At 43.0% G+C, this 16,668-nt stretch overlaps 1 protein-coding gene across 9 annotated transcripts in view; it reads right to left on the bottom strand.

Annotated features, from left to right (window-relative positions):
- Positions 1-16,668, bottom strand: part of TNRC6B (trinucleotide repeat containing adaptor 6B) — a 285,267-nt gene that overhangs the window by 85,907 nt on the left and 182,692 nt on the right. For all 9 annotated transcript variants that reach the window (XM_054469560.2, XM_054469563.2, XM_054469565.2 and 6 more), the window contains one exon: positions 591-678. In XM_054469560.2, the coding sequence (XP_054325535.2) occupies positions 591-678 (88 nt within the window). The remainder of the gene's footprint in view (positions 1-590; positions 679-16,668) is intronic.

The following is a 16,668-nucleotide window of genomic DNA, read 5'->3' as shown; positions in this document are numbered from 1 at the left end:
GAAATACAACAAGAGTTGAGATTTTGAAAACTCTCTTGCCTTTCTAATACTGTTTACTGTTGTTTTCAAAAACTCAGCCATGGCATTATTTAACATCTACTTTATGGTAACAAATGCAGACCTTGAACTTTCTCCCACTTCCAAATATAAAAACTTTTAAGTAAACAAATGTCTCAAGTACCATTACTGGGATATCAGGTATTCAGGCCAGGTGCAGTGGCTCACACCTGTAATCTCAGCACTTTGGGGCGCCAAGGTGGGCGGATCACGAGGACAGGAGTTTGAGACCAGCCTGGCCAACATGGAGAAACCCCATCTCTACTAAAAATACAAAAATTAGCCAGGCGTGGTGGTGTGCGCCTGTAATCCCAGCTACTCAGGAGGCTGAGAGAGGAGCATCGCTTAAACCTGGGAGGCGGAGGTTGCAGTGAGCCAAGATCATGCCACTGCACTCCAGCCTGGGTGACAGAGCAAGACTACATCTCAGGAAAAAAAATAAAAGATATAGGATATTCAAGCCAAGACAGTTTCTTCTTCTGGATGCTGGATGCCTAGCAGATATAAAGACAGACTTAACTGATTAAACTCACCTTCTGAGTGGCTTCTTTTTTCTTTTTATCCTCTTTCTTCCTTTTCTTGTCTTCCATTAACTGTTCTTCCCTTTCTTGCTCCTTCTCTCTGTTAAAGTAACATCATAACAGAAGGTTATACATCTATATTCACAACCCATTTCCGCAGCAAATTGAATGCTTGTAAATGATGGGCAAGACGACATTTCATCTCTATGACTGAATAGAACACAGTATTTCATTTAAATCAAAAGGATCCATAAAACTCACATTTAATTATTCCCACATCTTGGTTTGTCACCCCTTTTGTAAAACATGACATTAAGTTTAGTTTCAAAGAAGCCTATTAAGGTAAGCTTTCATAATATCTGCCTAAAAGAATACACACACAAACACACACACACACGATTAATTTCCACTCAGCAAAGGACCTGATTTGAATATGACAATATCCAGATGGCTTCTGGGCAGTATTCCTCACAGATAATGCAGAATATATTAACTCAATTATGGTACATATGTATTTATCATAAATTAGGTGTTTTCCCATTTCATCTTCAGAGTGGTGAACATAAAGCTTTATGTTCTGTATTCTAAATTTTTTCTCTATATGTATTAATACTATATGTTTTATATATTTTCTATTTGTGTTTTTTAAGGCAGGCACTGAGTGTCCTATAAATCAATGTATTCCAGGACAGGTGTGGTAGCTTATGCCTGTAATCCCAGCACTCTGGGAGGCTGAGGTGGACAGAGATCACTTGAGGTCAGGAGTTCGAGACCAGCCTGGTCAACATAGTGAAACCCCGTCTCTACTAAAAATACAAAAATTAGCCAGGCATGGTGGCATGCTGGCATGGTGGCTACTCGGGAGGCTGAGGCAGGAGAATCACTGGAACCCGGGAAGCGGATGTTGGAGTGAGCCAAGATAGTGCCACTGCACTCCAGCCCAGTCAACAGAGCCAGACTCCGCCTCAAAAATAAATAAATAAATAAATGTATTTCCTATTGGGTGAATTCACTACTATATCTTCCTGTACACATGAATTAAGACAACCAGGTTTTGCTCCACTTAATTGGAATAAAAATGATATACAATCATAAACATTCTAGTTGGAGAAATGTGCTGAATCTGAAGAAATTAAGAGACTGTAATTTACAGCACACATTTGAAAAGTAACATTTATTGGAATGCTGTCAACTTTCACTCTATGTATCAACTGGGAAAAAACATACACTCAACCAACTGCAGTAACTTCAAAGCTCACAGTGGGAAACCCCAGACTCTATGCTTATGGAATTTCATTGCTGGAAGGAGACTTAAAGATCTAGTTCCCAGGTCCTCAGAATACCGAACAGATAACAAATCCATGGTTTCACAGATATCACCTGGCATAAGGCCGAGTTACAAGTGAGTAAAATTAAAGGTTAAGTGAATAACAGGTTTGCAAACACGGCAAAATCATAAAGATGGTTACCGAAGGACTCAAGTTTGGGAAGCGGAGATCTAGTTTAACATACTGAAACTATACAAAAGGAACCATGGATGAAAACTGAGGTGGGCTCTCGTGAATACATAATGTCTTATTTATAGAAAAAAAAAAGACTTAAAAAACTTTTTTACCTACATGTTGTCACTGACTTTGTCCGCATTCAAATATTAGCCTTTCTCCTTCTGCACCTCTGGGTATAAAGATATAAAAGCCTGATACGCAAAATCCACACAACCAAGGAGGAGATTTTACTGAAATTTCCTTAGGTCTTATGCTGGATTTCTTTAGAGTCAGATCGTGTGCCTCTGTCTAGATGTGAAACACGCGGAGAAAATCCACCTGCAGCAGCAGTGCCCTCCTTTAAGAAAATGGATTTACAAACACTGGTAAGATGGATGTTGACCATCTCAGGCAGGCTGGCCAGAGATCCTGTTATATTTGGCTCTAAAAGCCTTTTGCTTCCTCTGGCTGCAAGTGGAAGGAGTGGATGGGGTTCCTCATGCCCACGTTGCTGTAACTTGGCTTCCACATTTTACAGTGAAACCAACTACAGGAAAGTAGCAACCACAGCCTGAATATTTCCTGTTTAAAGATTTGGTGTTTACAAAAAAAAAAAAAAAAAAAAAAAAAAAAGTATTAGGTTGTCATTTTTTTCTAAATCTAAAATTATTCTAAAATTAAAAGTTTATTTTAAAAAATGCAATGTTAGCTGGGCGCAGTGACTCACACCTGTAATCCCAGCACTTTGGGAGGCCAAGGTGGGTGGATCACTTGAGGTCAGGAGTTCGAGACTGGCCTGGCCGACATGGTGAAACCCCATCTCTACTAAAAACACACAAATTAGCTGGGCGTGGTGGCATGCACCTGTAATCCCAGCTACTTGGGAGGCTGAGGCGGGAAAATCGCTTGAACCTGGGAGGCGGAGGTTGTAGTCAACCAAGATCACACCATTGTACTCCAGCCTGGGCAACAAGAGCAAAACAAATAAATGAATACATAATAATAAAATAAAATGTAAAAAAAGGAGTAAGTTTTAATCAAACATGTTCTTCAAAAACAAACCTTTTCAAATATTGTCCCTATAAACAGGCAATTAAGGGAAATAGACTGAAATTCATGCTCAATAGAAGTAAATTCATTTCTAAAACAGATATATTTCAAAGCTTTCCAGGTGACAGGCTATACTTTCACCCTGTTTTTTTTGTTTGTTTGTTTGTTTGTTTTTTTTACCATGCATCTTGGTAGGAGTTGGTCTTCTTTTTAAATTTCACTTCCTTAGGAAGAATCTACTTTGCCAAATCTGGCTTAAAAACCTGCCATTTTTAAATCAAAAATTTATAACAATAAATCAAATAGTGTGAGTCTCACCTTTCTTCTAATTCAGTCCTGTTGTCTATCTAGGCTGCACATTAGCACCACTTGGGGAGCTTTAAAAAAATCCAGGCCGGGTGCAGAGGCTCATGCCTGTAATCCCAGCACTTTGGGAGGCTGAGACGGGTGGATTGCGAGGGCAGGAGATCTAGACCATCCTGGCTAACACAGTGAAACCCCATCTCTACTAAAAATACAAAAAATTAGCTGGGCGTGGTGGCACATGCCTGCAGTCCCAGCTACTTGAGAGGCTGAGGCAGGAGAATTGCTTGAACCCAGAGGCAGAAGTTGCAGTTAGCCAAGATTACACCACTGCACTCCAGCCTGGGCGACAGAGCGAGACTGTCTCCAAAAAATAAAATAAAATAAAATAAAATAAAATAAAATAAAATAAAAAATAAAATAAAATAAAATAAAATAAAATAAAATAAAATAAAATAAAATAAATCCCTGTTCTGAGTTGAGAGGCCAAGCAGAGAGCAATGGGCATCTATGTAGAGAAGGTGTCCATGGGGGTGGTGATGGAGATGGGTTACGTACAGGAGACTGATGGACTATTTAAGTATATTGAGAATAATAGGGCCGGGCGCGGTGGCTCACGCCTGTAATTCCAGCACTTTGGGAGGCCAAGGTGGGTGGATCACCTGAGGTCAGGAGTTCAAAACCAGCCTGACCAACATGGAGAAACCCCACAGAGGTTTAAAATACAAAATTAGCTGGGCGTGGTGGCACATGCCTGTAATCCCAGCTATTCGGGAGGCTGAGGCAGGAGAATCGCTTGAACCTGGGAGGCGGAGGTTGCGGTGGGCCGAAATCGTGCCGCTGCACTCCAGCCTGGGCAACAAGAGCGAAACTCCATCTCAAAAAAAAGAAAAAAAAATAATGACAGCCATGTTTCTCACTGTTGAGAAAATAAGTTACACAAATGGAAGAAAACAGAGAAAACTCAAATGAACTCTGTGGAGTTGGATCTAAATTAGTTATTGATGTGAACTCATGGTTTCCAATATATATAGACGCAATAAATATTAGCTGTAAGTTTGTGTACATATGTGAGTATATATTCCTTCACACACGCATGCGTGCGTGCACACACACACATACACACACACACACATGCTTATTCCCTTAGCTCTGTCACTCTGAGGGCTGCAGAACAAGCAATATCCAAATAACAATGAACACACTTAGCACTCAGTTTTGTGGCTTCTATTCTTCACTAAATAAAACCAGAGTTCTCTGGAACAAGAGCTAATTCTCGGGGTAGGATAAGGAAAGTACAAGATGAACCTGGAATGTACATTTGCCAAGAAGCAAAAGAGTGCTCAAAGAATGATGGGATCCGTCAAATGACCACAGAAGACAGTTTGAAGTGCTCCTACAAGCTAAATCTGGAACAACATCAACATCAAAATAAGTAATTATAGTAAGAGACTATAAGCCACTGTATAAAATAGGAAAACACAAGTTCATACAGAGAAATAAGCAAATGAATAAATTGAAATGAGGAAGGGAATAGTCACGTAGTTTCAAAGCACCTCCCCATAAAATACTTGTCATAAAGGGGTGAGAAGAATGATTACGTCAAGGAGAAGCCTGTCAAGATACCACCTTAATCAAGTAATCCATGTGAACATCATCAGCTATGGGACAAATTCAAACTGTGAGTTACATGACAGGATGCTGTAAGAAGAACACAGCATCGATTCTGTGACTCCTTTTAAATCTGTTTAACCTGAATACCATCAGACAACTCCACATTCAGAGGCATTCTACAAAATATACTGGCCTGCAATCTTCAAAGGTTTTAAGGCCGTGACGGTCAAGGAAAGATTGAGGAACTGTTCCAAATGAAAGGAGACTGCAAAGACCTAACAACCAAACGCAATGTGCGGCAAATCTCACACCTTGAATGGAGCTGAAGAGTAAGTGGTGGTCATGTATCAGTGTGTTAATTTTTTCCCTTTGATGGTTATATTGTGGTTCTACACCAGAATGTTCTTTTTGTTAGAAATAGACTATAGTATTGGTGAAAGGGCTACAGGTGACAGCATTGGATCAGCAGTTAATTCTCAAATGACTCAGGGGAAAAAGAGCCTTTTTAAAATCATACAGATTCAAACTCTAAGTTCGAGATTGTTTCCAAAAACAAAAGAAAATATAAACAACAAACACAAAACTATTGCTGAGGCAGTACCCCAGGTCAATTACATAGAAATCTCCAGGGATTTTCAGAAGTCCCTCCAAGTGGTTCTAACATGCAGCTAGGGTTGAGAAACTGCTCTAAATTCTTGTTTATACCTACACTTGAAAACATTATTACCTGATTTATGCCTCAAAAATCAAACCTCCCATCACCTGAGCCCAGGAAGCTGAGGCTGCAGTGAGTCATAATCATGCCACTGCACTCCAGTGTGGGCAAGAGTAAGACCCTGTCTCCAAAACAAACAACAACAATAAAAAACCCTCCCATACAGCAACAAATGCAAATGCCAGGTGACTAGGTGGGTCCTACTTGATCATCAACTGCTTCTAAGTATGAAGGGCAAGAGAAATCATTCATATTTTCTCTCATCTCTAAATACACAGCCAGATGTAAAACTCATCACTTTCAAATTGTTTAATTCATTCAACAAATTCAGTTAAGTATTTACTGAGTCTGTACTATAGCTTCTGAGGCAATACTACAGGCACCTCCAATTCCCTAACTTTGTGCCAAGAATAGTTTATAGGTGCACCCAGCTTCCAGGTACATATGGAATACAAAGCCCCTCAAACTCCTTACAGCCCAGCCTGGGACTGCTGTAGCCCAATCCAACCTCATCTATTTACCCCAGTGTGCTGTACAAATCTTTTCTTTGTGTATCTTGACCTGAAAAGGTTAGGAAGCATTGTCTAGGGGAGCTGGGGGTTTAATATTGCCTCTGCAGGGGACGAATGTGTGGGAGGTACTGTGCACGCAGGCAAAAGATAAAGCAAGTGCAAACACCATAATCTAGAATAAATCTTGAATGGTAAAAAGCCAAACTACTCTTGAGAACCTCTCAGGTGAAGAGCAAATACAACAGTGTTTTCTTCTTAATTTTTTACAATAATAGTAGAGAAAAGTAGAAGTGACTTGTACCTGAATAGAAAATACCCAATATTCAGCCGGGCACAGTGGCTCATGCCTGTAATCCCAGCACTTTTGGAGGCTGAGGTGGGCAGATCATGAGGTCAGGAGATTGAGACCAGCTTAGCCAACATGGTGAAACCCCATCTCTACTAAAAATACAAAAAAATTAGCTGGGCACGGTGGCAGGCTACCCAGTTGCTTGGGAGGCTGAGGCAGGAGAGTCATTTGAACCCGGGAGGCAGAAGTTGCAGTGAGCCGAGATCGCGCCACTGCACTCCAGCCTGGGTGACAAAGCAAGACTCGGTCTCAAAAAACAAAAAACAAAAAAAAAAAAAAAGAAAGAAAAAGAAAAAAAGAAAATACCCAATATTCACAATATTCACTTAAGCTGAGGCACAGCAAGACTCCCCCGCATGCAAGTTCAGAACACCAAAAAGCAATGATGCTGACATCCCTAGGAACCAGCTGCATCCCAGAACTGAACCCTTCAATGGTCCGAGACCATGCACAGGGAAAGCTAAGAGCTTGGAGCACCTGTAAAATTGGCATTCAAAGCCATTCATAGTACAGTTCTAGCTTTTACATTTTCCTCATCCATTCTGCACGCCTGACAAAAACCATCCTCTTTAATGCCCATCACACCTTACCCTAGTGGCAAGTCCTAGCTCAATATCCACTTGCTTCAACGGCACCATCCCCAGTAACTCCAACTCTAGAGAAACTTGCCTTCTTCTGTAGACCCCATAACTATTGCCCCGTCTCTTGTTTGGCCCTTACGGTCTCAAGGCAGATGACATCAGTCACTGGCAGCATCAGAGCACCCGCAATGACTTTCTGCGGCATGGCTGCTTTTACCAGGGTGGTAACAGAAACAGACCGGTAGGCACAGACTGACTTGGCTCTCTTCTACTAGGATGCCCAGGAACTGACTCATTCCTTTAACAAACATTTATTGTCTAATATGAGCCAGGCACTTTTCTTTTCTTTTTGAGACGGAGTCTTGCTCTGTCACCCAGGCTGCAGTGCAGTGGCACAATCTCAGCACACTGCAACCTCCGCCTCCCAGGTTCAAGTGATTCTCATGCCTCAGCCTCCTGAGTAGCTGGGATTACAGGCGCCCGCCACCACGCCCAGCTAATTTTTGTATTTTTAGTAGAGACGTGGTCTCACTATGTTGGCTGGCCTGGTCTTGAACTCCTGACCTCAAGTGATCCACCCACCTTGGCCTCCCAAAGTGCTAGGATTACAGGCGTGAGTCACTGCGTCCGGCCGAGCCAGGCACTTTTTCTAAGCACTGGAAATCTGGCAGAAACAAAACTGAGCTTTGGCTCTCATGCGACTTACATCCCAGTAGGGGAGAAAGGCAACAAATGAACAAGATATACAACAAGATGCATGTATAAAATACACAGTTCAGGCGACAACAGTGCTCAGGAGAGGACAGTTCACCTGACAGAGAAGGAGAGAGGTGGGGAGAGGTCAATGCCTTCCACCTAATACTTAGAAAAGGCCTCTGATACAGTTGCATGAGAATGGAGACTCACTGAGGTGAGGGATGGGGCCATGTGGGTATCTGGGGGCGAACATTCCAGACAGAGGGAATGGCAAATGTCAATCAGTGAGAATGGTGTATCTGAGGAATGGCAGCCAGGATGCAGTACAGGGAATAAGGGAAGAGGTGGCAGGGACGAGACCAGAAGCAGGATGCAGGGGTTGGGGGAGGGAGGGATCTCCTTACAGGGAATGCATTTTTTAAATTAACCCGCACATATTTTCTGGTAATTGAATAAGGAATCAAATTGGGACTGGTGAACACAAGCACCTAAACACAAAACTTCCAAAACCTCTCATTCTCAGCTTCAGTCAGGAGGCCTGCCTCTCCCCTCAGCTGTCAACCTTGCCATCGGGGGGCTGGCCTGCTCCACCAGAGCACCCACCACGCTAGAGAACGGAGAGTCGAGTGTGTGTGGGTTTGCCACGGCTGAGGCCTCTGAACACAAGGGAAGGGGAATGAACCTTCCTCTTCTCCCTGCCCTATGTCCGTGGCACAAACACCAGAAACACAGTAGGGCCTCCAAGTAAATGCTACCAAAATGCATCATTAAAGAGCGAGCAACACTTTCTATCCTCCCGGGGGAGATGCGCTTAAAGAACAGCCTCAAAACAACGAACTAAATCATCTAATAAACATATACTGAGTGACTATGATATGCCATGCACTGACCTGTGACACACCGAGGATGTAAGACTGGGCAAAAGAAGGATGGTCCCTGCCCTCAGGGAGCTGACATTCTAGATGGGAGACAGAAAAAACACACAACGCCAGGCAACGCCACGAAGACAAAAAAGCTGGAAAGCGGCCAGAGTGTCTAAGAGGGAAGAGATGGGAAGAGGGGGCTGCCTTCCATGAGGCGTCCGTAGCGGGCATCTGTGAGAGAGGGACATCCAGATCCCTCCATAAAGAAAGCCATCTGGGAGATGAGTGTCCAGGCCAAGAGAAGAGTAAGTCCCAGGGCCCAAGATGGGAAAGCGAGTGCTGGGTGTGAGTTTGGGGGAAGGGAGATGGCTACCCCCACTTCTGCCCTCTCTCGGCAGCAAGCCTCCCCAGACACACACCCACACCTTCTCTGGTTTTCTGGGCTTACTTGGTAGTCACCCTCATCTACACCAGAAGAACTGGGCACCGTGGCTGAAAGTTTCCTTTCCACCGCATCAGTTCCCACAGTATTTCAGTGCTCACTTGATGCGAGGCACCAGGTTGAGGCTGAGAATTCAGCAGCAAACAAGATGCAGTGCTGCCTCCCTTTCTGGGGCTCTCAGTTCCACTTTTTAAACAGCCCTACCTCACCTCACAACCCAGACAGCACCTTCAGGGCAGAAAACTGTGCTCTCCTTGCTCTGTTCCCTGTCTCTACCACACTTTGGAATACTCTGAAGACAGCCTGCAGTGCCTTCACTATTTTGAAAGTACCAGGATCTTGGATGTGTGAATTCAAGCTTGTGATAATCCAGGTTAGAGATCAATTTTTGTTTTTGTGACAGAGTCTCACGCCATCTCCCGAGTGCAGTGGCACAATCTCAGCTCACTGCAGCCTCTGCCTCCCAGGTTCAAGTGATTCTCCTGCCTCAGCCTCCCGAGTAGCTGGGATTACAGGCATGCACCACCACACCCAGCTAATTTTTGTATTTTTAGTAGAGATGGGGTTTCACCATATTGGTCAGGCTGGTCTCGAACTCCTGGCCTCAGATAACCTGCCCGCCTCGACCTCCCAAAATGTTGGGATTATAGGTATGAGCCACCGTGCCCAGCCAAGAGATGAACTTCTTTCCACAAACTAGAGTCATGACCAATGGTTCCTGTATGCATGTCTCTGAGCCCATCGTGCCTCAAACATGCAGGAGATGCAGGGCTGACAATTTCACACTTGAACATATTAATCTCCACCTGTAGGCTGATGGGAGTGAAAGGATGATAAGAACCTTAATTCAGAAGAACAGCCAGGGTTCATCTTGACAGGAAATGGCTCCACATTCCCAGGAGCATCTTCCCTTCCATTAAGGTCTGGATGACTGGCTGTAACAGCATCAAAACCTATCCCTGACACCCTGTGATCAGTAAGGGTGGCAGCACCTTCGGTCCTAGTTCCAACTCCACAAAGTCAAGGCAGACAGACCGGAACAGGAAGAGAGCCACCCAACACGGGAACTATGCCAGAAGTAAACTAATACTGTAAAAGATTAAAAAGAACTCCACAATAAAAAGGAACAAACCGTTAATAATACACCAACTTGGATGAATCTCCATGGAATTATGCTGAATGAGAAAAGCCACTCCCAAAAGTGTCATACTGTAGATTCCATTTAGATAACATTTCTGAGATGACAAGTGGTTGGGCACCAGAGGATACAAAGGGGGGTAGGGTGAGGCAGGAGTGGTTATAAAAAAAGGGTGACACTAGTGACCCTTGTGGTGACAGAACTGTCCTGTATTTGATAGTGGTGGTGGATACATGAACCCGCATGTGATAAAATTGTATAGAACTAAACACATAGGCAATTAAATACAATTAAAACTGGGGAAATCAAAATTTGGCAGATCGTATCAAAATCTGGGTTGGGACATTGTACTATAGTTCTGCAAGAAGTTACCATTGGTGGAATGGCATACAGAATCTCTCTGCCTTGCTTCTGGCATATGAACCTACAATTATCTCAAAAATTTCAATTAAAAAAAGAGAGCTTCAAACATTGACTCATCTTTTGGTCTCCTGATTGAAATTTTGTCAAGGACTCCTACTTTAAACCATTTTCTTTATGAAAGTCACGTAAGAGTCAAAAGGAATTTGAGAAATCATTTAGTCCCCACATTACAGAAACAGATTTCCAAAAATATTCTAGAATCTACACTTCATCCTAACATGCTCAAATTGTTAGTTTAATCAATCAAGTATTCCTTAAGTAAAGCAGGAATAGACAGATAGCCACAAGGGTATTTAGAATGCTCCTTTTACACATAATTCACAATACAATTCTTTTCCCAGGAATTTTAGTGGTGTACTAGTCACTGAGCTATTATCTCACTTTGTGGTAGTATCTTCATCAGCTCAGTCAACACCAATTCCAAGCCCCTCTGGCCTATTTCCAAGACTCCTTCACAATTAGAGATGAGGATGTGATTTATGCTATGCCAATAAGGTGCATGTGTGACTTTACCAGAGGACACACAGGGCACCCATCTTCTCAGGGAGTACTGTAGGGATGAAGTGGTCCTGGAGCCTACCCCTATAACAGCAATTTCCTGAATATGCAGGAAAAGAAAAAAGCTCCCACAGGACCCCCAGTTCCATGGTGTGGTGCTGGGCGTCACCTGACCCTCAGCCTCTCAAGTACCATTTAATAAACCCACATACCAGTGAGAATGAATTCTACTATCTACATACTAAGGACTCTGCCCAACACAGATTTAAATAGGGGTTTTCAAAATGCACCTAAGACACATGACTTGTATGAACATTATTTCCTTAGAAAATAAAAGGTAATCTTGGCAACTTAAAAAACAGTAAGAAAATAGCCACAAAACCATTACCAATTATAACTAATTAAGGATTAATGACACCACATGCATATTTGGGGTAAGAAAAATTAACAAAGGAGTACAATGAAAAGAGTTAAGCCCGTGCTCAAAGTATCCACTTAAAATGTTTTTAATTAAAAATGCACACACACAAAAAGCATGTTGGAACATATCCATTCAGGCAGAGGAAATTACATAGTAGGGTACTCCAAATATGTATATTGGATTTGTTCTTAACATTTTTTTCATTTGCTGGATCTGAGGGAATTTAATGGGATGCTAATGTAATTTGCACATATTAAATTAGCAGACAAGGCCAAATAGCACTAGGGCATAAAAATCATTTTAAGTGGCTTATGAGAAGAACACAACATTAAAACTAGAAAGATTAAGGTAAATGCATTTTTAATTAATTTTAAGGGATAAAGAAATTTCTCCTGCCTTCAATTTTATTATGTGACATGTGATAGGTAACACTTTTATATGTTGGTAACAAAATGTAACACAGTTCCTTCTACATTGTGTTACCTTCCTTTCTGAGGCTGTGTAAAGCAATGCTTCTCAAACTTTAATGGGTATCTTGTTAAATGCAGATTCTTATTTAGAAGGTTGTGGGACAGGGCCCACAATTTTCCATTTCTAATAAGCTGCTGGTCCCTAGATCTTTGAGCAGCACACGAGTATGCACTTGATTGTTTCTTTTCAAGAAAATACAGAATTGTAGTAATTTCTTAGTTAAAATCTCATTAACATCAAGCATATGCCTCATTATTTTTATCTGTGTTTCAATGAGAAATTACAGTATAACCTTAGTGAAGTTTTTGTTTGTTTTGAGACAGGGTCTTGCTCTATCACGCAGGAGTGAAATGGTGTGATCATGGTTCACTGCAGCCTCAAACTCCTGGGCTTGAGTGATCCTCCTGCCTCAGCCTTCCAAGTGGCTGGGACTACAGACATGCACCACCACGTGCAGCTAATTTTTTAATTTTTTGTAGAGATGGGGTCTTGCTATGTTGCCCAGGCTAGTCTTGAATGTCTGGACTCAAGCAATACTCCTGCATCAGCCTCTCAAAGTGCTGGGATTACGGGTGTGAGCACCGCACTCGGCCTGGGAAGGTATTTTAGATTAAACAACTCGTGTAGCGCAGACTTGTGAAACTCTACTGAAACGATGACATTAGGAATAGCTAGGACCAATCTGTGCATGTGCAGGCAAGAACAACTGCCAGCTGGATGACAGCAAATGAAAGGCACCAGCCATCCAAGGGTGGCATCCACTGTAGGGTGAATGCAGACTTCAGAGATGTCAAGTGAGCAAAAGAACGTGAGGCTCAGAATCCACGAAATATGGCAATAGACTTTTGCCGACATAGCCTCTGACTCCAAGCTTTTCATGAATTTCCCAGTTTACGTATTTTAAGGCATATGCAAGGAATTGGCTTGAGTCTGGAATTACTCAAACCAAATAAAGTAAGATAATTTTTTTTTTTTTTTTTTTTTTTTTTTGAGACGGAGTCTTGCTCTGTTGCCAGGCTGGAGTGCAGTGGTGCGATCTCGGCTCACTGCAACCTCCGCCTCCTGGGTTCAAGTGATTCTCCTGCCTCAGCCTCCTGAGTAGCTGGGACCACAGGCACACGAAACCACGTCCGGCTAATTTTTGTATTTTTAGTAGAGACAGGGTTTTGCCACGTTGGCCAGAATGGTCTTGATCTCTTAACCTTGTGATCCGCCTGCCTCGGCCTCCCAAAGTGCCGGGATTACAGGCATGATCCACTGCGACCAGCCGATAATTTTTTTTTTCTTTTTTGAGACAAGTCTTACTTTGTCGCCCAGGCTGGAGTGCAATGGCACGATCTTGGCTCACTGCAACCTCCAGCCGCAGGGTTTAGCAATTCTCCTACCTCAGCCTCCCAAGTAACTGGGACTACAGGAACGAGACACCACACCTGGCTAATTTCTTTTAAATTTTTTTTTTTTTTTTTTTTGAGACGGAGTCTTACTCTGTTGCTAGGCTGGAGTGCAGTCGATCTCAGCTCACTGCAACCTCCACCTCCCGGGTGCAAGCGATTCTCCTGCCTCAGCCTCCCAAGTAGCTGGGACTATAGGCGCGCACCACTACACCTGGCTAATTTTTTGTATTTTAGAAGAGATGGGGTTTCACCATTGGCCAGGATGGTCTCGATCTCCTGATCTCGTGTTCCGCCCGCCTCAGCCTCCCAAAGTGCTGGGATTACAGGCGTGAGCCATTGTGCTCAGCCACGCCCGGCTAATTTTTGTAGTAGCGATAGGGTTTTGCCATGTTGGCCAGGCTGGTCTCGAACTCCTGTTATCAAGTGATCCGCCTGCCTTGGCCTCCTAAAGTGCTGGGATTAGAGGTGTGCGCCACTGCGCCCAGCCAGCTATTTTTAAAAACTTGTTTTTACTTTCCAAAATTCTATGTGGCAAAAGCTATAACCAACAATTTGAAAGCTTTTTCCCTGCAAAAAATTTCAGGGTTAGAATGGTGCCTGAAGAACATTCGTCTCGTGCTTTACATACTCTAGCTGGGCAGCTCAGCAAACTTGAATAAGGAGAGATGTGGCTTCCTACTCAAACTCAGTGCAGCTGGGTAGGAAGTTCTTGATAGTGTCTTGAGAAATGTCTCCTGATAGCTTCGACTCCCTGGTCCTAAAACTTCCTTTTCAGAACACATGGAATAAATTCTCCAAATATGTGCAATTATCCATGATGCATCCCTGAAACATTTTTAGTTCCTTCACACATTCCACTCACGACCTGGTTTTCTATCCCCTTACCACTGGCATCATTATCCCTTAAATATGTTCCAGTTTGTCTACCCTCATTGTGAGTCTACACTCATTGTGAGTGTCTACCCTCATCCAATTACCAAATAGGGTGGGCCTGCCACTTACTTGTCCCGTATGATATGCCACTGCTAATACTGTTAAAGAGGTCATTTGGTTTCTTGGAAATCACATCTTACTGAGTTACAGCCACCTAACACTCCTGTTTTTTCACAATATTGCTAAGTCACTTTTCCATGACTGAGTAATTACGTATCTCTATTAATACCATCAGTGCCAGACTGTCAAACTGCCATCACCACCTCTCCTGATCTTCCCTGCACTTCAGGAAATGGCCTGGAACTAGATTTTCCAGAATCCCATTCCCCGTAGGGTTCCAGGTTAGCTGCCACCAAGGAGAGGTACCCTTCTTAGATCTGGAAAGCAGAAAAGAAGTCAGTATTCTCTAGAAACAGTTGCAAAAAGACACATAGGCAACAACAGGCAGGACTTTCCTATTCTGCAGCAGCTTCCAGATCATCTAAAGCCATAGCTGCACGCAGCTAACATCACTGCTTCTCTAGAAACTATTCTCTACAGAAAAGTGATGAAATATGGCTCCTAAACAGGAGAGAAAATAAGTTTATCAACCGGAATCCACAGCTCTGAGGCACATATTATTCAGGAGAAAAACTGAGAACTTATAGCAGTAAGTGGTGGAACAGCTTTTCTGAACATTCAGGTGTTTTCCTTTTCATGTTGCATTTTTTTTCTCTGTTTTCCTCCACACATGTTCCAACACAGTTTTTCTTTTCTATTGAAAGAATAAATAATAACTGACCTTTGAAATCAGATTGCTAGCAGTTCAACATCAAAATCACAGTAAATTGAAATTCCATTAAAAGGTAATTTTAGGACCAGGTGCGGTGGCTCACGCCTGTAATCCCAACACTTTGGAAGGCTGAGGTGGGCAGATCACTTAAGGCCAGGAGTTCAAGACCAGCCTGGCCAACATGGTGAAACCTCACCTCTACTACAAAAATACAAAAATTAGTCAGTGTGGTGGCGTGCACCTGTAATCCCAGCTACTTGGGAGGCTGAGGAAGGAGAATCACTTGAACCTGGGAGGCAGAGGTTGCAGTGGGCCAAGATGGCGCCACTGCACTCCAGCCCAGGCAACAGAGCCAGACTCTGTCTCAAAAAAAAAGGTAATTTTAGGCTAGGTGTGGTGGCTCACGCCTATAATCCCAGTACTTTGGGAGGCTGAGGTGGGCAGATTGTTTGCACCCAGCCTGGGCAACATGGCAAAACCTGATCTGTACTAAAAATACAAAAAATTAGCCTGTAATCCCAGCACTTTCGGAGGCTGAGGCAGGTAGATCACATGAGGTCAGGAGTTCGAGACTAGCCTGGCCAACATGGCAAAACCCCATCTCTAATAAAATACAAATAATAATAATAATAATTAGCTGGGCGTGGTGGCACACGCCTGTAGTCCCAGCTACTTGGGAGGCTGAGACAGGAGAATGGCTTGAACCCAGGAGGTGGAGGCTGCAATGAGCTGAGATTGTGCCACTGCCCTACAGCCTAGGTGATAGAGTAAGACTGTCTCAAAAAACAAAAACAAAAACTAGTGGTTCTAGGCGGCCTCCTGCCTCCCAACACCAGGAAAGTGAGCACTCAACTGAGAGCCCCTCCCCTCAGGCTCTGGGCCCTCCTCGCTCAATGACCAATGACCAAGTCTCTGTCAGGGCTGCATGTGCACACAGAAGAAATGGAGCTAAATAGTGTGCATGAAGATCTTTAAAAAGCATTAATCACAGGCAAGGAATCAAAAAATAAGTGAATTCAAACAATGATACATTTGGTTCTCCTCTGACCATGTGTTCTCAACTCTAGGAGGATGCATATCCAGTTAACAAGACTGGAAAAGACCTGTTGTAACACAGTCAGTCCATCAAGGAAGGTGATTTTTGCACACCTTTCCAGATCTATGCTTTTAAGAAAAAGCCAAGAATTTTATGTTAGAAAATAAATGGAAGAGAAGTGGACTCTGCTCCTGAGATCACACGGTATCTACTGCAAACAAGTGATCTGGCGGCAGGTGGGCTTCCTGATTATGCTGCACTACTGCCATTTTATTAAGTTTGTGTCTGTTATTCGACTCCTGGAAATCCTCTGAGAAAGGGTGCTATTTGTGACACTTATCTTGGTATTGAAAAAAATCAGCAGACAAGGAAATCAACTCTGAATTCAAGACTCC

This window comes from Pongo pygmaeus, chromosome 23, assembly GCF_028885625.2.
Source record: "Pongo pygmaeus isolate AG05252 chromosome 23, NHGRI_mPonPyg2-v2.0_pri, whole genome shotgun sequence".
NCBI classification, from domain to species: Eukaryota; Metazoa; Chordata; class Mammalia; order Primates; family Hominidae; genus Pongo; species Pongo pygmaeus.
This window is presented reverse-complemented; position numbering and strand designations above follow the sequence as displayed.